Source organism: Mixophyes fleayi, chromosome 1 (genome assembly GCF_038048845.1).
Source record: "Mixophyes fleayi isolate aMixFle1 chromosome 1, aMixFle1.hap1, whole genome shotgun sequence".
Classification (NCBI taxonomy): domain Eukaryota; kingdom Metazoa; phylum Chordata; class Amphibia; order Anura; family Limnodynastidae; genus Mixophyes; species Mixophyes fleayi.
In genome coordinates this window covers 227718082-227745846 of record NC_134402.1, presented here as the reverse complement: position 1 = coordinate 227745846, position 27765 = coordinate 227718082, and the positions used below count along the sequence as shown (strand labels likewise).

General features: G+C 41.8%; 1 protein-coding gene across 8 annotated transcripts in view; it reads right to left on the bottom strand.

Annotated features, from left to right (window-relative positions):
• LOC142151074 (transducin-like enhancer protein 1) overlaps positions 1-15268 on the bottom strand; it is a 41876-nt gene extending 26608 nt beyond the window's left edge. The window contains exons 1-5 of one of the 8 annotated variants that reach the window (XM_075206409.1): positions 15130-15268; positions 12797-12869; positions 2419-2529; positions 651-778; positions 322-385 (exon numbers count right to left, since the gene is read on the bottom strand). In XM_075206409.1, coding sequence (XP_075062510.1) covers positions 322-385; positions 651-778; positions 2419-2529; positions 12797-12820 — 327 coding nt within the window. In that variant the 5' untranslated portion in view covers positions 12821-12869; positions 15130-15268. The other 7 variants (XM_075206374.1, XM_075206392.1, XM_075206382.1 and 4 more) reach the window with 7 other exon arrangements.
• Positions 15269-27765: the final 12497 nt, after the last annotated feature.

Genomic DNA, 27765 nt, shown 5'->3' with positions numbered 1-27765 from the left:
CTAAAATCAGAAGGTTTAGTCATTTTGAAGAAATTGTGGTATGTGGTTTCAGCTCTGAAACTGTGGTGGAAGAAAAACTTCATTACTTTTAAAACAAAGCCAAAGCACTAAGCAGGGTAACAAGGCATAGTGTTTTTCTTTTCATGTTTATACAGACTTCGCCGGCCAGCTCAAACCCCAGCCTATCCCACCTTCTTTAACAATGAGCTTGCACTAGGCATGGTTCCTGTCACATCAATTCACAACCAGTATTGATACTCACGGCTCCTAGGATCACATCATCACAAGAGCTCACCTTCTTTGCATGTTAGATTCACTCACCATGACGTAGTGTCTCTGGATCTCCGTTTTCTCAGTTGCAAGCTTTTCACACTCCATCTTTAAACTAAAGAAAATGAGAGCAAATGAATCATCACATATAGATTTAACAAAAATATGCATTGCCCACAAGTAAATTCTCCCACAACAATGTTTACTTGATAATTATGTCCAATTAGTAAATGATTTCAGATACTACATTCATTTAAACACCTTCCCATAATCCTATATCAGTCCTGTCAAGTATGCTCTGTTCCTAAACTAATCCACACACCAATCTCTCAGTGTGTTGCATGAAGACAACCATGCAGGAATATCTCACTATACATTACCTGTGGTATTGACTTTGCAAGAACTGAAACTCCTCCTTAATACGATCCAATGTTTCAGGATAGGTCAGTTTGAGGCTTTGAGGAGGGCCAGATGCTGCTCCAGCTGCCACTGATGCCTGCAAGTGGGTCTGAGAAAAGACATTAAAAGAAATCTGTAAATGCTGGAGCATAGTATTAAATAAACTGTGCAAAAAACACTTTGTAATATATCAAACATCTAAAGTGAAAACTTAGAGCATTGAATACATTGGTGATAATATATACATATAGATATATGTAGATTATATATAAGTCTGGTACATAAAACAGGTTACTACTAAGAAAACCTGTGTATTATAATAACGAACCGCCTACTGTAAATGATGGATATCACAAGCCACCTCTGATTTCCAAAACAGAACTGTTCAAATAAATGGTAATTCTAAAATGAACCATTGCTCCTCTCAAGTTTCACAAAAGTGTTTAGTTACTTTATGCTCAAGGCATGCACAGCTTGTGTCCTGTTGTCATTTATACATGCTTACTGCTGCGGTTAGTCAGCATATATCCCCATCTCCTCTGTCCCTTCCATAATATCTAAGTCATCCACATGTCACTGCTTCGTAGAGGAAAGTAAATGAATAAGCATAGAAAAAAAGTGTACAGTGTTTTAGAAATATATTAATAGACTAATCTGAGCAAAATAAATCCATAAAGGAGATCTATGAATTTTCACTATACACATTGTAATGTTGCTCATTTTATTAAAGCAAATCATGGTAGCCAAATTTGTAAAACTGGGGAAACTCCACAACCCATCTATATTTAAACAAATGTAAACATTGCATAACATGAAACAAGCAAATAATTCAAAAGCAAGCAAGAAATATCAATGAGTGGAAGCAGTTCTGTAAATAGAATGGGTAAAAATACAAAGATCATGTGCAGAATTCAGACAATGAATGTTTGGCTGAAGTCATTGCTTCTACAGTGCCATTAGTCTCAAAACCTATAGGTTCATCTATGTAGCAGCATCACTGACAATAAACATTCATAATCATTTATTTGTTACAAAACTCTGTAGTGCCAAACAATGAGTGAATGTTTGATCAATGTGTTAAATAAAGGCATGGGGAGGGGGGTGGGGGTAGGTAATACTACAATTTTGTACCTTTCCTTATTTCAGCGTTTAGCAGATTCCCTATCATTATGAGATCATAGGTGAAAAGGTTTTTTTCTTCTAGATATAACCAACAAGCTGTGTGTGGGAAGTCCTATTTAAGATCCCAGTGCAATCTCCACAAAGAACCCTCCATCCCTTTTAGCATTGCTTCCTGTTAAAGGGGTGAGGAACTGGAATTTATAGCACAGAGATAGTCTCAAAATTGACAAGATGAAAATGATTTTGGTACTCTTTCGACACTGCTACCCGAGGCAGTCTAGGAGAGGTGCAGATGGGACAAGTGCCTCATTTAGTTTCTTGTATCCAGAATACTCAGTGTTCAAATTGAATGCTAGGAGTTTCATTAGGAAATACAACGTCACAAGGCATTCCCACGGAAGGCAATCCCAGGAGAGATCTGTAACAGGTTTCTCCTGCTTGCTAGCACTATTAGATACAAGTAAAGTAGATCCAATTAGACCTAGGTTACAAAGAGTCTTTTAGTGCTGAAAATGTGTTGGCAAATATAAAGTACAATCAAATAAACAAAGGTTTCCAATTCAGTATTGCTGCTGGATTGGTGTGCTAGCAGTTTATCTACAATAATGAAACTGATGCATAACACACCTGAAAATTGGCTTGGTCATGAAGGCAGGACCCTTCAGTCATGAAGTGGTCGAATATTGCAGACCTGACAGTGAAATCAAGGCTTGCAGACCTCTGTGTGTGCTTACACATCTCCAATAAAGGGAATACAATAGGGAAGTAGTTTCGATTAGACATAGGAAGTGAAGCTTGTTATATCAGAGTAAAATTAGGGAAAACTTTAACCCATGGTTGCAAATTATATAAATATGAGAGCAAGGCTTGCAGTAACATACATTTATATATACATTGGAATAGAAAGACTTGAAGAAATGTACATTTATTTTATATCTTCTAAACAATATACATTGTATCAGCGGTCGGATTCTTTGTTATTTAAAATGTCTAGGAAATTTGGGTTTTCCCAATAAGGAGGTTTTCTGTTATTTTGAGCTCCATGCCTAAAATATAACAAATTAACATTTCAAGATGACCCAACCTGCCCCTTCGAGTAACAGAATAATTAAATATTGTCAACCCCATTTTCCCCACACTGCCATTCTCATAAGCAGTGATCAAAACTGACTGTATGACGGTCACTAAATAGCAGAAACAATTTACTTTTTTCTCCCTGGTATTTGTAACTTTATGGATAGCAGGTTGCTGTACAAGAGACCTCTATCTGTACACACACAGGAGTTGTGCAAATAGTAAATGTAAAGTTACAGAAAACTGCTACCCATAACATCCACAAAAGTCTAGTAAAGAATCAGTAAGTATATTAAAAGGTTATTCCTATTGCAGGGGAGGCATTTCAACTTTCAACAAACACAGCCAACAAAGAACGCTGTAGAGCACTTATACAAGCCTTAACATACAATGTTTTTATATACTGCCATCACTGTATGAACTTTTCTATGCCGGAAACAAGATGATCTACATTGGTTGGTAGATACTAAGTTGTGTCCAGCATAATCAGTCATTTATTTTTTTTTTAGAAATATTCATGAAAAATAAACTTCTAAAAAAGGACACAATATCAGGTTTCTTCCCCCCAATGTTGTCAGGCTCAGTCATGAAACTATGCCTTAAGCTGTAGTATTGAGACGATTATCCTACATAACACCAGATAGGGGGGCTCCGGGTGGGATAGAGGAAATTATGGGGAAAAAAAAAAAAAAAAAAAAAAGTGCAAATCAAAACAAATTCAAAGACGTTGGGACCAAGCTAAAGACACAGGTTGTTTGTTGGTTCTTGTGGGTTTTTTTCCCCACTAATTTCTATATGACTGCAATTTATACACCTTATTTTATTCCAATCCCAGAATTATTTCAGTCAGTCAATCAATACAAAGCAGGCAGCAAAAAAAACAAAAACAAAAACCACACACTAAATAATTCTGTGTATGGTGTGTGCAATACCACTACTGGTACCATTGCATTGAAAAAAGCAAAAACAAATCAAAAATAAAACACAATAGTTAAAAAAAATATCACTTAACATGCTTTCAATCTGTTTTAAGCATGTTACTGAAAAAAAAGTTTTTACCTTCCACTAGCCAAATGTGTTTAAAAAGCATGTTTGTTAACCACAAGTAGGTATATTCACAATGAATTCCCATTGAGAAGAATGGACTTGTGTTTAACATCAGTTGAAATTTTTTAGTTTCTGCTAACACTATAACACAAGTAAACGGAAGTTGATAATATTTCATACAATAGAAAGGGTTATGTTTTCACATTGGTTTACATGCTTTGAACTGGAGTTAACACCAGTAAACAGCATCATTGGGTGGGAGGCCTAAGACTATGCCAGCAAAATTATTTTTGGAACATTCTCAATTCTTACAAGCTGCAGTTGTAGACAGGGGCTCTTCAAAATATTAACACTGGAAATATATGTTAATACAGGTTTAAATGCATCTATTCCCATTAAATAAAATTTCACACTTCCAGAGGAAAACGAAAGAAACCATTCATTACTCTCTCCTCCTCTATTCATTCCTGGGGAAAATAAAAATATATATATCTGGTATATTTCTCTGACATGTTCCCTTACACTAAATGGTAAAGTTAAGCTACCACTGAAGTAAAATGTATTATTTTGTACAAAATTGCTAAGGATTTTTAATATTGGAGGGATGCTAAAGTTACCTTTTCAGGGTAGAGTACCTGGAGAAATTTCAAAAAAATTTATGAACCAACATCTAAGCCAACATTAAATAATGGTTACATTCTCGCAACCTATAATCCTTCTTATACCCATCTGCCTGCCCTTCTTTATGGGAGTTATTCTACTAGGTTTCCTAGCAGGCAGTGTACATTGAGTTTATACTGCAGGCAGTGTTCCAGCATTTTTTGCAACCACTACCTGTAGTTAAGTGCAGAAGAGTGCTTTCAGAATTTCTGTTGGGTGTATATCATTGCCCTGCTATGCAAAAAGTACAAAACAGTTTACAGGAAATTAGCACTTTTTTTTATTTAATTGCTCTAAATTGAAAGGGGGGCTTGTAATTTAGTTTTTCAGCTGCTATATGGTTGAAAGTTAAATCTCTCTTCTCTGCAGCACAAAGAGTTAACTGTCTAGAGAGCATGAACGGTTTCATCAGTTTATTTAACAATTGCTGGACCAAGCTCTATTTGTCAAAAGTACACTAGGAATAGTACCCCGTGATCTTTCACCCGCAACTGCACCATTGCTTGTACTTTCCTCCTTTTTCTGTAACCGTTAGCCCCATGTGGGACTACGTACAATGAGATGCTACATTTCTGTTTAGCTGTTGAGACAGGTACATAGATAGCCAGTAGTCAGCTATATAGTGCAGCTGGTCAGTTTGTGGGGCAGCAGTTACAGAAAGAGAAGAGCAGTAGCTAGAGCTTGTGCCCTGCAGTCATGAATAGCGTCATAGCTAAAACGCAGGTAAAATGGGATGAGAAAGTTCATATTCAGGGCTTGTATATGTTGGCAATTTTACATCAACCTGTTAAATCCATAGGCATGCGCACATGCACACCATAATGCAGAACCAGACTAAGGTGGAGCACAGGCAGCTCATTTACGGACCATATTACTACACTGCAGAGAAGCGACATGGCTGCTTCTCCCTACATTCAAGCTGCCACAATACACACAAGATGGCTGAGACCGCACTGTTGCCTATGCCCAGACGCAGCAGCTCCTCTCCTCCCACAATCCTTTGCAGTTACACTTAGGTAAGTTGCAGAGCGTGAACAGAGGACGCATGAAAAGAAAGGAGGCTAGGTCATAGGCAAGTCTGGTGAGGTAATTTGGGCAATTGATGGGGTATGATGATATAGATGTGGTGGGGGGGGGTTGGTGGAAATGGAAATAGTGCTAAAAAACACTTTCGCAAATGATCCCCGATTGCCAACACCATCTGAGGATGGTTAAAACACTTAAGCAATTAGCTACTAAATGTATCTGGTCATCCAGGAAAGCCATACTATTTTTTTTTCTGATATTGCAGAGCCACACATTTGACCCATTGTGTTTTATTACACTCTTCCTCGAATACAAGTTTTAGTAGATCTTTTCCTATTAACTCTGTTTTGGCTCAAACACCAAGATATACCAACTCAAGCTGGTTTCCACCCTATTATACATTTCTCTATGACAATTTGGAACCATACCACCAGCACATAGGATCTAATACCTGACTCACAACATATGACCCCAATTTGGAATAATCTCTAGTTTCCACCACGATTGGGTCAGGTTCCCCATATTAATTTCATGCGTGACTCAGATTCCTCAGATTCTTTTGGTACTGCAAAGACATTCAGTCGAAATTTAATATTCCCAAATGTTTTTATCATTATCTTCACCTTAGGCATTTCTATACAACAATCCTCATTAGATGAATGCAACCCATCTCCTCTAGAATCACTGAGCTCACAAAGAACTTCCTCCAGAGCCCTCATATCAACCTTTATCGCCTGATGCTAGAACATAATCAACCACCTAAAACCCACATGACGACATAGAGGACGACATAGGGGAAACCCTTCACCCTGAGGTTGGGAAAAGATTACTCTAAAGCGTTCCTCTGCTTTAAAATTAGTGAGAATGCCCACAAATTTTTCTACTGCTAGTACCTATAATTCTGCACACTAAAGTTGTATATATTTCCATTGTAAATGCTCTCTCTACAACACAAGCAGCAGTAACTTGAATTGCTGTATGTAAAAATATTTAAATGAAAATAAAAAAAAAAAAAGTAAAAGAAATCATCCAAAGGTCTCAGGAGGTATCCATACAATGAAAACGTGTTCACCAGAAGTTAACTAATTTACATTTTGAAAGCACCTCTGGGTGTCACATTATGGATATACTTTATATGTAATTGCTGGCCGGTTGCTGCATATGAATGCATATGCATCTTTTACCTTGTTTGGCATTTCTAGGTACTTAAAGTTATACTCATGCTAATCTGATTGATACCAACATGTTTAGTCCTCAAGTCTGATGGACCTTGATGAGATTACTCTTAATTAGTGCCAAATGACCAATCGTAATGAAAACTAGTGAGCAGGCATGCCATAGAGTACATATTTCTAAAGAGTACATCAGGACTTATTGATGTGTCAAATCACTGATCTAAACATCATTATATTTATAAAGTAACAACATATTCCGCAGTACATTAAACAGCCTCAACATAAGCATCAATATGGTTCTTGTGGATGCCAGAATTAAAGGTGGTGATAGCACTTCAGCATATACCATTTCCAAACAATTTGAGACAGATTATTTACCACTAGAGAATAATGAAGACATCTGTCAGTCTTCCCAGGAGTGAGCACCCCATTAAATTCACCTATACATGAGACTGCTCCAAGTTATCACAAAGAGCCCAAAAGCGACAGTCCGGAACCTACAGGCCACTGTCAATATGTAAATATTAAAGTAATGAGTCCGATATCAGAAAACAACTAAACAAGTAATGGCTTTCATGCAAGTGCAGACAGGAGATAGCCCAGTCTCTCAAACAAAAGAGACATCCATGTTGAGATAGCAGAGACAGATTAATAAGAAAAGAAAAGTCTCTGCACAGAACTATCCATAGTAAAGCCATGGGTGAAATATAGATGTGAATTTATTTGCTCACAAGTGTATTTAAGGAAATACCTAATAGTAAAGAAGCTCTTAACTCATAGCTACCCCAAGAGAAAAAAAAATATATATAAATTTCTTTCTCCTCTATCGCAGATCTATATTAATATTTTTAAGATATTTTGCTGACTCACAATGTATATTATTTTAAAGAAATATGAATAAAAACAATGATTTTATTGGACTTTATATCAATTAACATAGAAGAATTGTGGAGTGCCCCCATAAGAGAATCTTGTTCTACCTTTGTAAAGGTAAAATGAGGGGTGGAGAGGTAGACTTGGGTGTCGTTAAAGTAGAGGCGATAATGGAGACCAAATGAGCGAATTAGATCTTCAAGAAAAGGAGTGCAAAAAGCAGAGACCCAAGAACACAGTTCTGAGGCACCCCAACAGAGAGAGAGTGGAGGAGAGGATATGCAAGAGTTGACACACTAAATGAGCAGTTCAATAGGTAGGAAATGAACCAGGAAGGCCAACGGATCAACAGTAGGTTAAGCAGCAGAGATGTCCATTAGAACTATGAAGAAATGACCCTTAGACTTTGCTTTAAGTCGATCATTGGTCACTTGTTAGTGTGGATTCAGCGCAATGTTCACCACAAGAACCTCCTAACAGCTGTCAAGAATGGTGATGGTTTAGGGCTGTTTTGCCTAGACATCTTACAATCCTTGAGTCCACCACAAACTGAAAAAAATTTGACTGCACCTGTAACAACTGAAGCTTGCCCAAAATTGCATAATGCAACAGGACAATGAGTCTATACACACTAGCAAATCCACAACTGAATGGCTGATAAGAAGAGAAACAAGAACTTGGAATGGCCAAGTAAAAGCCCATACCTTAACCCCAAAACAGTGGTGGTTCCTTGAGAGCTGTGCAGTATAAAAAAAAAAAAAAAAAAAAAAAGTCCTCAAGAATCAATGGACTGAAGCAGTATTGTAAGGAGAAAGGGACCAAAGATCCTTAAACAAGATGTCAGACAATGATAACCTCCTACATAGAATGATTACTTCAACTTTTTGCTGCTAAACATGATACTACCAGCTCATGAATCATGGGTACACTTACTTTCACACATGGCTTCTTCACATTGTTATTTATTCAACAATAATAAGCCAAAGAAAAACATGTTTTGTGCTATTTGTCACATGAGTACAGTTATTATTATTATTATTAATATTTATTTATAAGGCGCCACAAGGCATCCGCAGCGCCGTACAGAGACAAACAAAATCACAATACAATGGGAGACAGCACAGTACAGTAAACACAGCAACTCAGTACGCTCAATGCACAGCTAGAGAGGGCGGGGAAGGGGGAGGGAGGATCCGAAAATGACGGGGCCCAAGAAGGGGGGCGTGGAAGACAGGGAGACCCCCAGGGGGGAGGAGGGAGCGAAAGTGGATGTGGGGTGGAGGACCTTTGAGGAGGAGGGCTAAGTAGCTGGAGAGCAGAGTTAGAAGTGGTGGAAACAGGAGGAGAGATGGCCCTGCTCAGAGGAGCGTACAATCTAAGGGGAGGGGTGGACAGACAGAGAGACGCAGGGGAGAGAGGGAGAGTAGGGGGACAGAGGCAGAAGATAAGGTAGGAAGTTAAGTGGGAGACAGAAAGGCTTTAAGAAAAAGGTGGGTTTTTAGGGCCCGTTTGAAGCTGGATAGATTAGGGGAAGTTCTGATGGAGGGAGGGAGCTTGTTCCAGTGGAGGGGGGCAGCGCGGGCGAAGTCTTGGATACGCGCGTGGGAGGAGGTTATAAGGGGGGAAGAGAGGCGACGGTCAGAGGCAGAACGGAGAGGGCGGGATGGAGCATGAATAGAGAGGAGGGTGGAGATGTAGGGCGCAGTGGAGTTGGCGAGGGCCTTGTAGGTGAGTGTGAGGAGCTTAAAGAGGATTCTGAAGGGGAATGGGAGCCAGTGAAGGGCTAGGTAGAGGGGGGAGACAAAAGAGGAGCGGCGAGAGAGGAAAATAAGCCTAGCTGCAGCGTTAAGGACGGATCGAAGGGGATCGAGATGAGAGTGGGGGAGGCCAGTGAGGAGGAGGTTGCAGTAGTCCAGGCGGGAGATGATCAGAGAGTGGATAAGGCATTTGGTGGCATCTTGGGAGAGGAAGGGCCGGATGCGAGCGATGTTGCGCAGCTGGAAGCGGCAGGATTTAGCAAGAGAGAGGATGTGGGGGCCAAAGGAGAGAGAGGAGTCGAGGATGACACCAAGGCAGCGAAGTTGGGGGACAGGGGAGATAGAGGTGTTGTCGACAGTGATGGAGAGGTCAGAAGGGGTTATCAAGGTTTACAAACAGGTGAGGACTGGATGATTGTTAACCATGTCCCGATATGTAAGAAAAAACAAACAAAACACATTTGAATCTGTACTTTAACATAACTGTTTATTATATACTTTAACATTTTTCTTACATCGCAACATAGCCAGCCCACACTTCTCAGATGTTTTGGAATGCACCAACTGTTGCTAGATATAGATATATATATATATATATATATATATATATATATATATATATTTTGATTTAAAAGGACTTCCCTTTTTTTATATGTAATATTGGATAAGCATTCCCATCACACTGAATATTTCTGAAATCTTTATTAATACACTAGCAGAAAAATCCTACTTAAGAATTTATTCCATCTTTATATTTGCCGATATATGAATAGAATTGAGATACTGAAGTCATGATAGCCAGTGATTACTAATTAGTGTGTCGGTATAGATTTGTGTGCGTCTCGTCAGCTGGATGCGTCAATAATTTAGATGCAAATGGTACATTGCTAAAATTTGTGTTTTTCATATTCTGTTAATGTTTTATTTCTGCCTTCTGTCTCCCTTTACAATGGCTTCCCTTTCCATACAGAATTCTTTTCAAACTTCTCACCATTACTTACAAGGCCCTCTCCCACACAACTGCCCCTTATCTCTCCAACCTTCTCTCCATTCACACTCCCTCCCACTTCCTGCGCTCGGTCAATTACTGTCGCCACTCCTCTAGCCTGATCACTTCTACACATTTCCGAATCCAAGATTTCTCCCGAGCTGTCCCCTTCCACTGGAACGACCTCCAACGTTCCATCCGACTATCCCCTAATTTGTGCTCCTTCAAACGGGCACTTAAAAATCACCACTTCCTTTAAGCCTACCAGCCATCCACCTAACCATCTCTCCATTCATCATCTATTTATTTATATAGCGGCACTAATTCTGCAGCGCTGTACAGAGAACTCATTCACATCAGTCCCTGCCCGATTGGAGCTAACAATCTAAATCCCCTAATATACACACACAGACTGAGAGACACTAAGGCAATTTAATAGCAGCCAATTAACCTACTAGTATGTTTTTGGAGTGTGGGAGGAAACCAGAGCACCTGGAGGAAACCCACGCAAACACGGGGAGAACAAACTCCACACAGATAAGGCCATTATCATTCTTTTCACCTCTCTGTTTTTCCCTGTATGGTCTACTGTTTTGTATTGTGTATGGCGCAGCGGATATCTTGTGGTGCCATAAATAAAACAATAATTATTATTATTATCTACAAGATTTGAGGGATAGCCCAAAAATTAGCATAATTACAAATACATTTTTTAGAGGTGTGTTAACATGAAAAAGATTTTTATTCACTGGTTTAGGCAGACTGATGTCACAAAACCCCTGGGCATGACTACGTTCATTGTACTTGTAATGCGTGCCCCAATAAATTATATGCACCATGGAGAAGAGTTACTAAAAAGCACACCCAGCACACCAAACAAGAGAAGAGGTATTCTGCAATTGTCATACGTACACTGAAAGCAGATACTAAACTTTGAAGCAAGCAGAGAACAAAAGACTATAATAATAAAATTAATATATAATAATGCGCGAAAGCCAGGCCCGGTGCTCCCATTAGGCAAGGTTAGGCAGTTGCCTAGGGCGCCACAGAATGAAAATTACTATATTACTATAAAACTGTGCGGCGACCGCTGACCATACCTTTCACGGCAGCCACACAGCATTCAGATACATCCACGGGGAGGAGGGGGGGGGGGGGGGAGAGGCTATTGCTCACCACCGCCGCCTCTCTGCTCTGTCTCCTCCACTCACCGACTGTCGGGCCGTGACATCATCATCACGGCCCGAAAGTGTCAGTGAGTGGAGGGGAGCAGACGGAGCAGAGAGGCGGCGGTGTTGAGGCAAGGTAAGGAAAGACATGGAGATGGGGGAGGAGGGAGCCGATTTTAAAAGTGTTCCTGCGGCGGGCGGGGGCGCCAATTTTGACAAAGTGCCTAGGGCGCCATGGACCCTACCACCGGCCCTGGCGAAAGCCAACACATACAGATTTACATGCAGAATATAGAGAGCGTTTTTCATACATAAAGATTATGTAGCAGATAGTGAGAGAAAGACTTAGGAGAAATACATCAGTGAGAAATTTGGTAGTTTTGTTTCTGTGTGGACAGTGCCGTTCAGAAAACCAAGTAAAAAGATATTCACTGCAAAAAAAATGTTTGCAAGTTTTTATTTCTAAGGGTTAAATCTCCTACATTCAAAGCCCACATAACATATTGTTCTATCTACATCTACTTCCAAGGAACATACTTTCATTGATCCTGCAAGAGACCTTTGACCAGAATAGTTCACTCCCAACAGAAACTGGCAGCCCTATAGTAGAACAAAATAGCAAATCTATCTACAGTTAACTAACATTATGCCACCTAGAGATGAGCAAAGCTGATCCAATATTATACATGAAAATGATCTCGCAGTAAATTTAACCATTTCACAGATGTGCGAAGAACCAGTTGTACAATACTCAAGTTCCGCTTTTGTGTCGTCATTCTGTGGAGTAGCCATTTAGAATTGTATTTGTAATTTTTTATTTTGCGTAGGTACATAGTCTATGAATAAAGCTGGGATGATACCAGACAATTTGTTCTGCTACAAGTGTGGCTAGGGTAGGATTACGAATACTTAAGGCCACAGTTTATTGGTAAAAGTACATTTTGCACCCAAATAAGGCAAATATTCCCCTGAACAATTTTAAATATTTTGCTCATCTCTAGACCCACCAAAGCTGTGCCATGAGGGAGTTTCAATTAGCCGGCGACGTCCCTCGGAACATCGCGACCGCGGGTTTTAACTCTGATTTTACCTCGCGCCCCATGTAGGAGCAAGGAAAAATCAGCAGAGAATTTACCGTAGTAGTTGTAAAAATGTGCACATCGCGGCTAATTGAATCTCCCTCAATGAATAATAGCACCAGATAATCAAAATACGTATTCACAGTAATGTACTTACTGGGGGCCTGTTTTGCGGAAACATTTTCAACGGAGGTAGTGTGAATTGTCTCAAGTTACATTAAGGACCTGTCCTGCAACAGAAACAAAAAAATTATTTTCAGCTGACATTCAGCTAGTCTGATATAGGTTGTTCAACACAGTTAAAAAGCTGAAAACTTATCAGTAGAAATTAAAGAAATGTTCAAAATCCTTGCCCAATGGATGGAGTGTGAACATCTGTAGGCCTGGTTTACTCAATGGAATGGCTACTTCATTGTATTAATGTCTATGTGGCATTTTCTATATAGGCCAAAGGGAGACACAGGGCAGCCTGGACATTATTTTTCTGATAAACAGTCAATCACTCATTCAAAACCATGGAGAGTAGGGCAAACTGAATATGCAAGGTGCACAATTAAGGCGGAAAATAATTTCATATTGGCTAGCGAAGCAAAAACTAATAAATGTGTGCTGTAAAGGTATATTTATTGCATTAATTCTATATAAAACACTTGGAATGCAAAAGTAATCACTTTACCAATGAACATTTAATTTTTTTTTAATTAATATATGACCACTTAACATATTTAATAAATTGATGCAGTGAGCCCTTTACAAGTGTTGTAAAATAGATCAATCCCAATATAAAGAAGGGAAATATATAATATAAACCAGTCACTCCAGCTAGCCAGTTTGTTTACACATTGACAAACCTAGTTTTGCTTTTGACATTTGGCCTGTTGTATTATTTTGCCCCAGTAATATTTTTTTCGTTTTGTTTTTTTTACGATAAAGAAATTGTAGTTTAACCAAGACAATACAGTGAGAAGAGAGTTTCCAAACTAGAAGATATGCAAAAATATGCCACATACATAAATATAAGTAGTAAATGTAAGGATAATCCCACATATACTTGGGAGATGTTATAAGCACAAAAGCAAAGCGGGGCTGAGCTAGAGGGTGGAGTAAAAAATGTATAGGTACACAAAGAGGTGTGTAAAGAGACAGGGGGTGCACATGCCTTGGAGGCAGGGAGAAAGACATGACAGACTATTGTGAGTTTGAAGGTTTGCCAGATAAGATTTAGGGAGGGGTGGTGCTGACAGGTCGGTGGGGAGTGAAAGGATAGCACCTAAGGTGTATATGACATGTTACAAAAGTAAATATGAAAATAATAGACATTTAAAATAAAGCCACAAACTCACATTATCATTTCTATTGTAAGCTCTTTAGGGCAAGGGGTTTAATCATGTTGAATTGGAATATCACAACATGCTGTTGGGTCCAATTTGATATTCCTATATTCTGTAAGGCACTGCATAGAATGTGGCACCATATGAATAAATGTATGCATATATACACACAATATAACTATTGTGGTAGTGTCCCATGATTACACACTGCTCACTGCCAGCAGGGTACATATAATGTAGTGACCATATACAATTGTAAAACATTATTCAGTGCATAACTTGGTTGCATACCTCAATATACAAAGTGCTACCCAAGATCTGATTTACATAACATCAATAACAATAGATGTGCAGAAAATATGCATTATAGGGTAATGTACTCTACTGTAAATAAGGATGTCAGTCAGAGTTCAGTGGCTATATGAATGCAAGAGGTCGAGGACCAAATGCTTTTATACATGTTACAGATGTCTTCTGACTTCTAATACCCATACTAATTTATAATACACCAGTTGAACAATGACGTGATGATATCAGAAAGATGAAGTCAGAACGCACCATTTTTACAGGAGTTTCAAAATACATTAGCATCACGTGTGTTTTATAAGCAAATATAGATTTGCATATGGGAAAGCTAGTTTGCCATTACATTTACATGTGACTTGCACCACATTAACCCCATTATTGCTTCCTGTATATTTTCCCGGAACCTGGATTCTAGGTTTTAATTACCTTCAACCTAAACTGATCTTCCCCCTCAGTTTTCCAATTATAATTCCATGCACCCCTAATTACAGCCTCCATGATTCACTCTCCATATTGGATTCATATTTCCTATCTCACCTATCCAGGTTCTCCAAACTCTACTCGGCCTCTTCTGCACCCAGGGCCTCCTTTCTTCACACCACTATGATTCCCCTCCGCCACACACAGTGTCCTCACCTTTCCTCGCACCTCCTGTGCTTACCCCGGCCTCCCCGCGGTCTCCCTCCCCGAGCCCCGCTCCCGTACACCAGCAGCACATCTCTCTGTACACCGCCAGCTCCTCATCTGCGTCTTCCCCCTCGCCCACCACAGGCCTCTCTCTTCCCATGCATCCCAGCCAGGCGCGGTGCCCGGACCCTCTCCCCCCCCTGGGGTACACCCCCCCTCCTCTCACCGGGCCCCGAGGTAGGAGGAGCCGGTGTCCGGTCGGGCCCAGTCTCCCGGTGCTCGTTACGGCCCCTCCCTCCGGCTCAATCAGCGGCCGCCAACTCCACGTGGGTCCGAGCTCCTGCAGGCTGCCCCAGCTACCTTCAACCAATCATAGTTCGCCTTCCCCCACGTGGGCTGCGATTATTTCTCTCCGATTGGCTGACTGTCGCTGAGCTGCCAATCAAAGTAACCAAAGACTCTCTTCGGATACTTAACCTCTGAGGTCCTGGACCATGTTGTGTGGTTGCTGGAATTAACCCCTCACTATCCTCGCCCTTCCAGCTGCAGGCTAACATTACAGGAAGAAATAAAGCTTGCCACAAAATACAGTGGGGGGAAAGGAAATTCAGATTAACTGAGTGCCAACGTGCCAGAGGCACAATAGTGTCATCACTATGATTAATGTAGATTTTGCTCGATGGATATTCCACATACAATATAAAACATGTACTTATACGTGCATGCAGAAATATCACACATAAATTATACATTTCATGTACGTTTTTATCCAAACAGGATAGTATTGTTAATGATGAAGAGCAATAAAAACAATTCATAGTATTTTTCATTTGCACGGAAACTAAATACATATAGCATTCATTTGTAAACTTGCCTGATGAAGGGGCCTCTGTGCTCTGAAAGCTAGCAAATATAATCAGGTTTTTTTGGTTAGCCAATAAAGGTATCACTCCTATAATACTTTTGTCTTTTTTTACACAAAAGTATTTAGCATCACAGATTTTTCTGGCTAACAAGGTACTGCAATAATAATAATAATAATAATAATAAAACATACAATACATATACAATATACATATAGCATACAAACAATAACAGATATGTAATTACCAATATTTTCCATACAACTTTATTTTTAAACTTAATTTCTTTCAGGTAAACAAAAATGTATGCTGCTTGCTTATCAGATAAGTCTAATTTAGTAACTTGGTCTGTCTTGATTAATTTTCTGGCTCGTGGCGGGAATATGTAGGGATACAGAGGTATCCTTCAATATTCTATGACAGGGTGTGGTGCCCAATGAGAAATGTGCAGGAGAGGCGGTGAGGGGGAGGGGATGAGGAAGGAAAGGTGGTGTGGTACCCGGTCCTGTGATGATGCTGCATCTCCTGTATCCAGACCTTACATCTCCAACTCCCCCTCTCTCCTCTTGAGACTGCTAACTGGGGAGAGAAAGAGAGAGGGGGAGGCTGTTCTTTTTATTGCTCTTCTCCTAATCCTTTATGCCCACCCTCTCTTCCCCTCATCCATCTTTACTTGAATCTGCTCATCTCCCCTCCCCTTGCATACCTTCTTGTTTGGATGGAATGCTCATGGGGACAGGGTTAACCCTGAAGGAGGATAAACAAGATTAATACAATGGAGACCCTCCCTCCCATCTCTCCCTGTATTCTAGCTCCCTTCTCCCACCTCCCTTCCCCCTTTCTCCCCCCCCCCTTCCTTCCTTTTTCTCTTCCCTTTTGTTTCCTTTTCCTTAGCCTCTGCCCCCTCTCCTCTTTGTAACAAGGTCCCTCTAATTACATCCTAAGGGTGCCTGGACTGTTAACCCTTTCTCTGTGCAGTATGCCTGCTATTATATCACTATATGTTTCATTAGTTTGCTCTTTGTATCAATGCAGCACTGTATACTATTAAATAAATCTGCATGTCTGCTGTCACCCAGTGCTAATATATTATATAATTACATGCTTTTATTTGAAAAAATACAAATAAAAACAGCTTATTTGTAAAGTTAATGTAACCTCTACAAATGATTTGTCAAAATACTACTTAACTAGTACAAAAGCCTAATAACTATGTGAAGGCTTGGGAGTGGGAAAAGTTGCTTGGATGAATGAAACATTTTACTTATGGAAACAAGTTGCTTATAAGTATTTCTTAGAATTTGTCTGTAAACAATATATTTATATCATTCATTTGATAGCTTTTCTTGTATGTATTTCTCTTGTCTTTCCTTCTCTTTGTCTTTCATTCTCTTCCTTCCCACAACTTTCCTGCCTGAACCCTTTACTTTTTTATTTCTGTTTTATTTGTATTGCTAAACTGTTAAATACATGCCAAACAATACAATATTTCAACATAAATATTTCAATAATTATTATTTATTATTATCTTTTACTTATAAAGGCACCACAAAGGGTCCGCAGTGCCGTAATAATGTATTCATAGGTCTTTTTAAGTACCTTATTTATGCATTCTTACAATGATCGTCAAGTGTGCATGTTTGTGATATAAAGTAAGAAAGCAAAATGACATAAAGACAGACTGGGGGAAATATAGTAATCTCAAAAGCAATTATCTGATTTAGCATTATATTTAATCAAGACTGCTATGCAAATTTAGCTACTCATACCCCATGATGAATGCACCAGCCACAGTTGTGTACGATACACAGACATTGCTTAAAGTGGACCCTGCATAAAACCAAACTGATGTCTGGAAAATATTAAATCTGTCAATTTCTGGTCACTTTTTGATGATTTCCCTGTGTGAGACCATTTGGGATAATATTTGCAGACCCATTTTCATGTATGTGCATGTAAATCCTGAAAGCAGTCTGGTGAGAGTAGTTGTGGAGAAGTTTGAGAAAATCGAGTTGGGTTGAAGGATTCTTTATTATGGTACCCAAGTACCCCAAACAGGTAATGTTTACAAGATTTCCTTATGCATTCACAGGTAGATTTAAAGGCTAATTCCCTTTTTACAATGTTATTATTTTTTAAGCAATTTCCCACCTGTGTTACTTGAATTGTGGGGATTCTGTTTATTCCGACCTCGTACTGCGCTCTGAGGAGTCCTTGATGAAATCAGATAGAGGGTCCAATTTGCATGTAAGCCACAGCAGACCACTGTATTAGCCTCACCCCTTTTCAAACCTTTATGTTGCTTTAGGCCACTTCTACAATTACCTTTCAACGTGCTGGCCATGTGAGTAACAGAGCACTCTGTTTTGGATTTCTTGCAAATTGTTATCTCTGCCTAATTTCAGTCATTCATTTTGGCAGTCTGCTTTACAGTAGTTACCAGGATTGTTGGTGTGCTTTAAACACTAGCCACAAGGACTGGATCTGCTTTTCAAGCTAGCCACAAAACATCTAATGTCGGATGTAGTTTATGCCAAAAGCATAGCAGTAAATTAAGTCCTTTAATACTTCATACTTTACTTATGCTTATGTGCAAATCTGCATAGTGCGCAAAATGCGTACAATTTATTAAGATGAACTTAAAGGGCCTGATTCATTAAGTAAAGTAAGGCAAAAAATTTGTAAATTTTCTCCTGGACAAAACCATGTTACAATTAAATTTGTAAATTTTTTATTTTTATTTTGCACATAAGTTAAATACTGTCTGTTTTTTCATGTAGCACCAAATACTTGATAGCTTATTTGTATACTGAAATTTAAAGTAGAACTCTTACATGCCCTGCCCCAAATATAAATCTGCCATCACATTTTAAATTTACATTCCCCTCAAATGCAACATGGTTTTGCCAAGGTGCAAAATTACTATTTTTATGAACTATATTTTTCAAAATGAATCAGGTCCAAAGTGTGTAATTGTATGATTCCCTGTAAACGTATCTTTCACTATGTACCTTAAACCCAGAAAATAATTCTTAAAAAAAATGGAGCCCCCCGGAAAAAAAAAATCAGACATCAACACGAGGCTATGCCAGTCATGGCTGAAGGCATTATATCAGGAAACCCCGCAATGTGGCATCCTTCTAGTACTAGTCAGCCCTAGGCCAGAGAGCACAGGGCTAAAGTCCCTAGGACAGTGGATTCCAAACTTTTTCAGTTCAAGGCACCCTTTGGGCCTCCATAATTTTTTCAAGGCACCCCTAAGCCAAAATAATTACCAAGTCCCCCGCCTTGCTTACCAGTGGCCCTGGCCAAAGCACCCTTGTGAGATCGCCGAGGCAACCCAAGGAGCCTAGTCACACAGTTTGGGAACCACTGCCCTAGGGCAAGCCTGGCCAACCTGTGGCTTTCCAGAAAATTACAAGCCCTAGCATGCTTTGCCAGTAGATAGCCAGCTGAAAGGGCATGCTGGGACTTGTAGTTTCACAATACCGGGAGAGCCTGTAACGCATAGTGTGTTCATTATACCCTGTCCCCCCGGTGACATCAGGGGAGGTCACCACGGGGCAATGTTTAGTTTCATGAGGCTAGTGCCTCATCTTACAAGGCACCGGTGCCGTGGACAGCTGTGTCACTGGCAGTAGGCGGAGCTAAACTCCCATTGTGCAAATGTGTGTGAGACTCTGGTTTTTCAGCGAATCAGGTGGAGCAGCCATATTGCCACTGGGACCCGGAAGTGAGGAGGAGATACCGGGTCCCTGGTGCAGGGGGGAAGGGTTGTGTGGCAACTGCTGCTAGATCACATACTAAAAGAGCCCCTGGAGGGGAATAAACAAGGGTCGGCATTTAATTGTGCCTCCATTTGGCAGTCTGAAGACCTCCACCTTCTGACAGAGGCACCCGAAGAAGGGAGGTGTGTGGCAGAGGCCAAGAGGCATCATTTAGGGAGAGCCCCATTACGTAGGGGTAGTAATATGTGGGCAGACACAAGAGAGGAATCCCCACCATCAGGGGTAACAAAAAAGAGGCCCACCTGAAGTATGTTGAGAGAAAAGTGTTACCCATAATTTGGGAGTTGCCTAAAATGTTAAACTGGCAGTAATAACAGCCAGGGTAAATGGACACAGCAAGGCACCAGCATGGGGATCCCCACTTTCAGGTGTACCCCAGAAGTAATATTGCCACAGCAAGTACCTTTGCCTCCACTACATGGCAGGTAGAAATGGTGACCAAAAGAGATGACTGACACAGCATAGTCTTTGATTTACATGTATACGTGCTCATAGCCTGTGTCAGACTGGGGCATGAAGGGCCCACCGGGGGACTGCAACGCTAGAGGCCCACCACAGGGGGTGTGGCCAGCCATTATAGAGGCGAGACCAGACACTAGAGGGGGAGTAGTCAGCCCACGAAGGACAGCTAGCACAATAGTGTAGTATATAAAGAATGCAGTGTGTATATAAAGAGTACACAGTCTTGACCTGCCCCTTAGATTGGGCAGAACAGTCACCAAAAATTGGGATTGTCCCACTAGACCAGGCTTGGCTAATCTGTGGCACTCCAAGTGTTGTGAAACTACATGCCCCATTATTTAGCCACCTACCACACACACATTACATTGCGACATGCCCGCTGTGCCATCACACACACATTACTGTGCCCCTTCATCACCATGCTGTGCCTCCTTGTGATCACACTGCGCCCTCCATGCTGATTTTGCCCCCCCTTCATCACTTTGTGCCATGCTGCTTAGGCCCCCCTTCATCACACTCTGCCATGCTGCTTTGGCCCCCCTTTATCACACTCTGCCATGCTGCATTGACCCCCTTCACACTCTGCCATGCTGCTTTGGCCCCCCTTCACACTCTGCTATGCTGCTTTGCCCCCCCCTCATTACTCTCTGCCTTCTCTCTCTCACCTTTTCTATCGGCTTCTTTCTTCTCTTCAGTCTTCTGTCTTCTTGTCTCCTCTCTGCACCGTGATGAAGTCACGACCGACATACAGTGTGAACGTGGCAGAGAGGAGTTGTGGAGCGCCGCGGTTACGTGAGTATTTTTTTAAAAGTTTTCCGCTCCCCCCACCAACAAAGAGTAGAGCGATCAGGGTCGAGGCCTACCGGGGGATAACCTGGCCCCCCGGAAGCCCAGTCCGACCCTGCTCATAGCTAACACAACTGCATGCAGCTAAAATAATTAAAACGCATTGTATGTACAGTATGTATTAAAATCATCTTTATTTGTGTTATTAATGTAATAATATATTTGAATACAAATATTTAGACAAATTATACTGTTACGAGTTGTTATTTTATGATGAAATAAAAGTTTTATGCATCTGATGCGTACCTATGCCTGTGCATATACTGCAGTCTGTTCTGTGTGTCTATGTATGGCAAGCACTATTTAGGCAGAGCATACTTTTACCCAGCCACCTAGCAAGTGCTTTCAAGGAGGTGGAACTGAAAGTAACCACTCGGGTGAGAGCATAAATGCATGTGCAGCTTAATGCTGAAGCTGAGCCAGGTGTTTTGCATACAGAGTGTGCCACTTTCTTAACTGGGTCAAATAACTATTTTTCTTTTAAGGGGGTGTTGTCTGTACCTATGCGTAGTGCACAAGGCTATCTATTTAAAGAGAACCAGTCAGTTTTAAATACAAAAAAATGTTTTCAATTGTTTTACATAATGCATTGTTTAATGTCTTACTGTAAAAAGCCCTCCCAAAAAGTAAAGTTTTACTATGCTTTGCTCTATTGCTTTATCATTTATAGGGTTCATTCAGATGAGAATTTTCTCTTGTTGGTGTGCAATATAAGTAGCCGGGGTAATAGTGCAGGTTAGAGAACAATAGATTTTTATGCTGTGCTGCATCTGTTGTCCATATTGACAGCACATAAGTATGCAGGACGGTGACTGCAAGAAAATTATTTCTGATACAGACCTAATTTCTTTTGCGTTTCCCTTGGTGCTGTAATTTAATTAAGAGTTAGCATATGTAGTACAGATAAAGATCAATTGAGGCCTATCCTGCGTTATTTCCTTTGTAGTCTTCTCACTTTGCGTCCATTTGGACTGCAACACAAAATAACTCTTGCTTGGATAATACCGTACTTAAATAATTTAAATATATTTATTCAAGACAGATAACTTTATTTAGTAACACAGCAGATCATATGTTTTTATTGTAAATTCAACAGTTACATAGTTGCAAAAATAGTTTTCTGAGTCATTTTGGGGCAGCACATTGACTTAGTGGTTAGCACTTCTGCCTTACTATGAGTTCAATTCCCAACCATGGCCTTATCTGTGTGGAGTTTGTATGTTCTCTCCGTCTTTGTGTGGGTTTCCTCCAGGTGCTTCAGTTTCCTCACACACTCCAAAAAACATACTAGTAGTATGTAACATACCCAGTAGTCACATACCCGTTTTGTCATAGGTTATTTGGCTGCTATCACATTGACCCTAGCCTGTCTGTGTGGGAATTAGACTGTAAGCTCTATTGGGGCAAGGACTGATGTGACCAGAATTAGTGACCCTATAGCAGCAGCAGTTGCTGCTGCTGGTTTAGCTGTTCAATAGACGCCGCACACTATGTGCTTGTGCACGTCAGTCGAGAGACAGACAGAGAATGCTGTTGGTGCTTAAAACCCAGATATGGTTGGTGTTTAAAAACCTGAGTTAGGGGTGGGATCAGAGAATTTAAAAATGGCCCTGTCCAGTCCTGTAGGTATGTGTCCAACGAGAGCCACCAGAGACAAAGGAATAAACTCCACAAGACACATGTGCTGTATGTCTGGGAAAGATGAGCCAAGTGTATGTGACCCTCACATACACTTGGATGCACAGAGGATTGAGTTCTCATTGTCTAACACGATACCATCAAGTATGAGTGGGGTCCTAGTCATGTTCAAGCTCAAGCTTATCTGTATAGTCTTAAACTTGTCTGATGGTTTACCAGAGGTATACTGAGGACTAACAGCAGAGATAAAGAGAGGGAGCTGCTGTCAAGAGTGTAGAAGATTAGCGCAAACCATGCAGAGCTGCAGGGACATTTTGTGCATTTAGAGGCATGCTGGGACCAATAATGCACAAAGCCGGAAACTCTTGAGTTAACACATAGTGTTAACTGTGAAGCCAGGGATTTTGAGCATAACAACACAGCCAGGATACTTGTAATCTCTGTGATATCTCTGTCTAAAGATAAAGGGACAATTAAATACTGTGCTGATAACCTGATGCTGGAGGATCAAGATTTCTGCTTTGGAGGACAGTGTAGAGGACAATAGTAAGGCTGGGTACACACTACAGATTTTTACCAGATTATCGGGCTAATCACATGATAAACAATATCGCATTAATGTGTATGCTCCAACTATCATGTTTTGTCGTTACAAAGCACATTGTATCATTCTATATGATTTTATAAGCAGACTAAATATCTCTATACACAATGGAACGATCAGCATAGTACTCACGATCAGCAGAGTAGGCAGATCTCTATGGAGTTTACAGAGTCACGATCTTTTCAGCCGATGGCTATGACTGATGAAGAGCACAGATCTGAAGGTAAATCTCGTAAAACGTGTATAGTGTGTACACATGGATTAACATGCTGATCGGGACTTTCAGTCATTGGTAAAATCATCAACGATATTGCATTAGGAGAAATTTTCTGATTTTCTGTAGTGTGTACCCAGCCTAAGAGTGATTATCACCAAAGTGGGGAGTGTCAGCTCTTGTGCAACAGCTAATACTATTGCAACTACTAAGTGCTGAAGATGTTCAATAAAATAGAGCACTTGAGAGATTGTTTGGGGCCTTTTATTACAACAACTGTGAATTGTATTGATACATTTGTAATGTTTTACTGTCAGTCTGGTTTCCAAACTTGCATGTGTAAAAGCCCTTTCCACCCATACAGCGCAGAGATGAGAAGAGATCAAGATAGCCTGGTGGAACCCTGAGCAGCAGGTAGGCAGTTGTACTGACCACAAGCACCTCCATTACATTAGAGGTGAGCGGGTTCGGATTTTTGAAATCTGAACACCCCCGAACAGTGCCGATCCGAGCCCGGATCCGAGCACTGTTCGGGGATTCTGCCCGACGCAAAACTCAGAACGAGGCAAAATGTCATAATCCCGCTGTCGGATCTTGCGAGATCCGGATTCATATTATTCCCCGCTTTCCGCCGCCATCTTCACTTGGGCATTGGAGAGGCAAGAGGGAGGGTGTTTTTGTGGTGTCCTCTGTCCTGCTCAGTCCAGTAGTGCTGTCCTGTGCTCTGTCCTGCTCAGTCCAGTGGTGGTGTCCTGTGCTCTGTCCTGCTCAGTCCAGTGGTGCTGTCCTGCTCAGTCCAGTGGTGCTGTCCTGTGCTCTGTCCTGCTCAGTCCAGTGGTGGTGTCCTGTGCTCTGTCCTGCTCAGTCTAGTGGTGCTGTCCTGTGCTCTGTCCTGCTCAGTACAGTGGTGGTGTCCTGTGCTCTGTCCTGCTCAGTCCAGTGGTGCTGTCCAAATCAGTCCAGTGGTGGTGTCCTGTGCTCTGTCCTGCTCAGTCCAGTGGTGGTGTCCTGTGCTCTGTCCTGCTCAGTCCAGTGGTGCTGTCCTGCTCAGTCCAGTGGTGCTGTCCTGCTCAGTCCAGTGGTACTCTCTGTGCCGCATATAATTTTTAAGGGCTTTGCCGAGTGTGTGTGGTTTAGGGGTACGCTCTCTTGTGCTGCATATAATGGAGAACAAAAATGTGGAGGATAAAGTAGGGAAAGATCAAGAACCATTTCCTCCTAATGCTGAAGCTCCTGCCACTAGTCATGACATAGACGATGAAATGCCATCAACGTCGTCTGCCAAGGCCGATGCCCAATGTCATAGTAGAGGGCATGTAAAATCCAAAAAGCCAAAGTTCACTAAAATGATCCAAAAAAAGAAATTAAAATCATCTGAGGAGAAACGTAAACTTGCCAATATGCCATTTATGACATGGAGTGGCAAGGAACGGCTTAGGCCCTGGCCCGTGTTCATGACTAGTGGTTCAGCTTCACCCAACGATCTAAGCCCTCCTCCTCCCCCCATCTAGAAAATTTAAGAGAGTTAAGCTGTCATCAAAAACACAGCAAACAACTCTGCCTTCTAAAGACATGGCATCACAAATCCCCAAGGAGAGTCCAAGGGTGTTGGTGGTTGCGATGCCTGACCTTCCCAGCACTGTACGGGAAGAGGTGGCTCCTTCCACCATTTGCAGCACGCCCTCTGCATATGCTGGAAGGATCACCCACAGTGCAGTTCCAGATTTTGATAATGAAGGTGTCAATGTTGTACACCAGGAGGAGTATATTGATGTAGCTGGCGCTGAGGAGGAAGTTGACGAGGAGGATGCTGATGTGGTTTTCTTAAATGAGGCACCAGGGGGGGAAACAGTTGTTGTCCATGGGATGAAAAAGCCCATCATCATGCCTGGGCAGAAGACCAATAAAAAAAACAACAAATGTATTGCCATATGTAGCTTATGTAAAGCTGCAATAAGCAGGGGTAAGGATCTTGGCCACCTAGGGACATCCTCCCTTATACGTCACCTGAAGACCCTTCATAATTCTGTGCTTAGTTCAGGAACTGTGGCTAGGACCGTCAGCAGTCCAGGGACACCTAAATCCTTTGGTGCCGTTGTATCCACACCAGCAACACCCTCCTCGTCAATTTCCTCCTCGATCTGGATCGGAGATAGTCCTGCAGGCCATGTCACCGGCATGACTGAGTCCTCTTCAATCCGGGATTCTTCCGGAGGATCCTGCAGCGGTACGCCTACTACTGCCGCTGCTGCTGTTGATGCTGGGAGTCGGCCATCTTCCCAGAGGGGAAGTCGTAAGACCACTACGTCTTTCACTAAGCAATTGACCGTACAACAGTCGTTTGCCATGAGCACGAAGTACGACAGCAGTCATCCTATGGCAAAGCGGATAACTGCGGCCTTGACAGCTATGTTGGTGTAAAACGTGCGTCCGGTGTCCACCATCAGTGGAGTGGGATTTAGACGGTTGATGGAGGTATTGTGTCCCCGGTACCAAATCCCGTCTAGATTCCACTTCACTAGGCAGGCGATACCCGGGATGTACAGAGAAGTACGAAAAAGTGTCCTCAGTGCTCTGAAAAATTTGGTTGTACCCACTGTCCACTTAACCACGGACATGTGGACAAGTGGTTCAGGGCAAACTAAGGACTATATGACTGTGACAGCCCACTGGGTAGATGTATCGCCTTCCGCAGCAACAGCAGCAGCATCAGTAGCATCATCTCCAAAACGCCTGCTCGTTCCAAGGCAGGGAACGTTGTGTATCACCGGTTTCAGTAAGAGGCACAACGCCGACAACCTCTTAGAGAAACTGAGGGAAATCATCTCGCAGTGGCTTACCCCACTTAGACTCTCCTGGGGATTTGTGGTGTCGGACAATGCCAGTAATATTGTGCATTACATATGGGCAATTTCCAGCACGTGCCATGTTTTGCCCACACAATAAATTTGGTGGTGCAGCATTATCTTAAAAGTGACAGGGGTGTGCAGGATATGCTTGCGGTGGCCCGCAAAATTGCGGGACACTTTCGCCACTCTGCCCCTGCCTACCGAAGACTGGAGCACCATCAAAAACGCCTGAACCTGCCCTGCCATCACCTCAAACAAGAGGTTGTGACGCGCTGGAACTCCACCCTCTATATGCTGCAGAGGATGGAGGAGCAGCAAAAGGCCATTCAAGCCTACACAGCCACCTACGACATAGGCAAAGGAGTGGGGATGCGCCTGAGTCAAGCGCAGTGGAGACTGATTTCCGTGTTGTGCAAGGTTCTCTAGCCGTTTGAACTTGCCACACGAGAAGTCAGTTCCGACACTGCCAGCTTGAATCAGGTGATTCCCCTGATCAGGCTGTTGCAGAAGCAGCTGGAGAAAGTGAGGAAGGAGCTGGTAAAGCATTGCAATTCCACAAAGCATGTAGCTCTTGTGGATGAAGCCCTTCGTATGCTTTGCCAGGATCTGAGGGTGGTTAGTCTTTTAAAGTCAGAGGAATACATTCTGGCCACCATGCTCGATCCTCGGTTTAAAGCGTATGTTGTGTCTCTGTTTCCGGCGGACACAAGTCTACAGCGGTGCAAAGACCTGTTGATCAGGAGATTGTCATCTGAAGAGGACCGTGACATGGCAACAGCTCCTCCTTCATTTTCTCCCACACCTGTGGCTGCGAGGAAACAGCTAAGATTTCCTAAACGACCCGCTGGCGGGGATGCAGAGCAGGCAGGAGCGAATTTGAACATCTGGTCCGGACTGAAGGACCTGCCAACGATTGCTGACATGTCTACTGTCGCTGCATTGGATGCTGTCACCATTGAAAAAATGGTGGAGGATTACTTTGGTGACAGCATCCAAGTAGACATGTCAGACAGTCCTTACTTGTACTGGCAGGAAAAAAAGGCAGTTTGGAAGCCCCTGTACAAACTGGCTCTATTTTACCTGAGTTGTCCCCCCTCCAGTGTGTACTCCGAAAGAGTTTTTAGTGCAGCGGGCAACCTGGTCAGTGACCGGAGGAGGTTGCTTCCGCAAAATGTGGAGAAGATGATGTTCATCAAAATGAATTATCAATTCTTCAATGATGACCAGCAATGGCCTCCAGAGACTACAGAGGGACCTGTGATTGTGGAGTCCAGCGGGGACGAATTGATAATGTGTGAGGATGAGGAAGTACACACTGAAGGGGGCAAAGAATCAGAGGATGAGGATGACATCTTGCCTCAGTAGAGCCAGTTTACTTTGTACAGGGAGAGATGAATTGCTTTTTTTGTGTGGGGGCCCAAACAAACCAAGGACAATTCCATCTTGCACCTCTTTTTTTTCTTTGACAGCTCGTTTTGTGGGGGTCCAAACGAACCAATCATTTCAGCCACAGTTTTGTAGGCCCTGTCGCTGAAATGATTGGTTTGTTAAAGTGCGCATGTCCTATTTCCCCAATATGAGGGTGGGTGGGAGGGCCC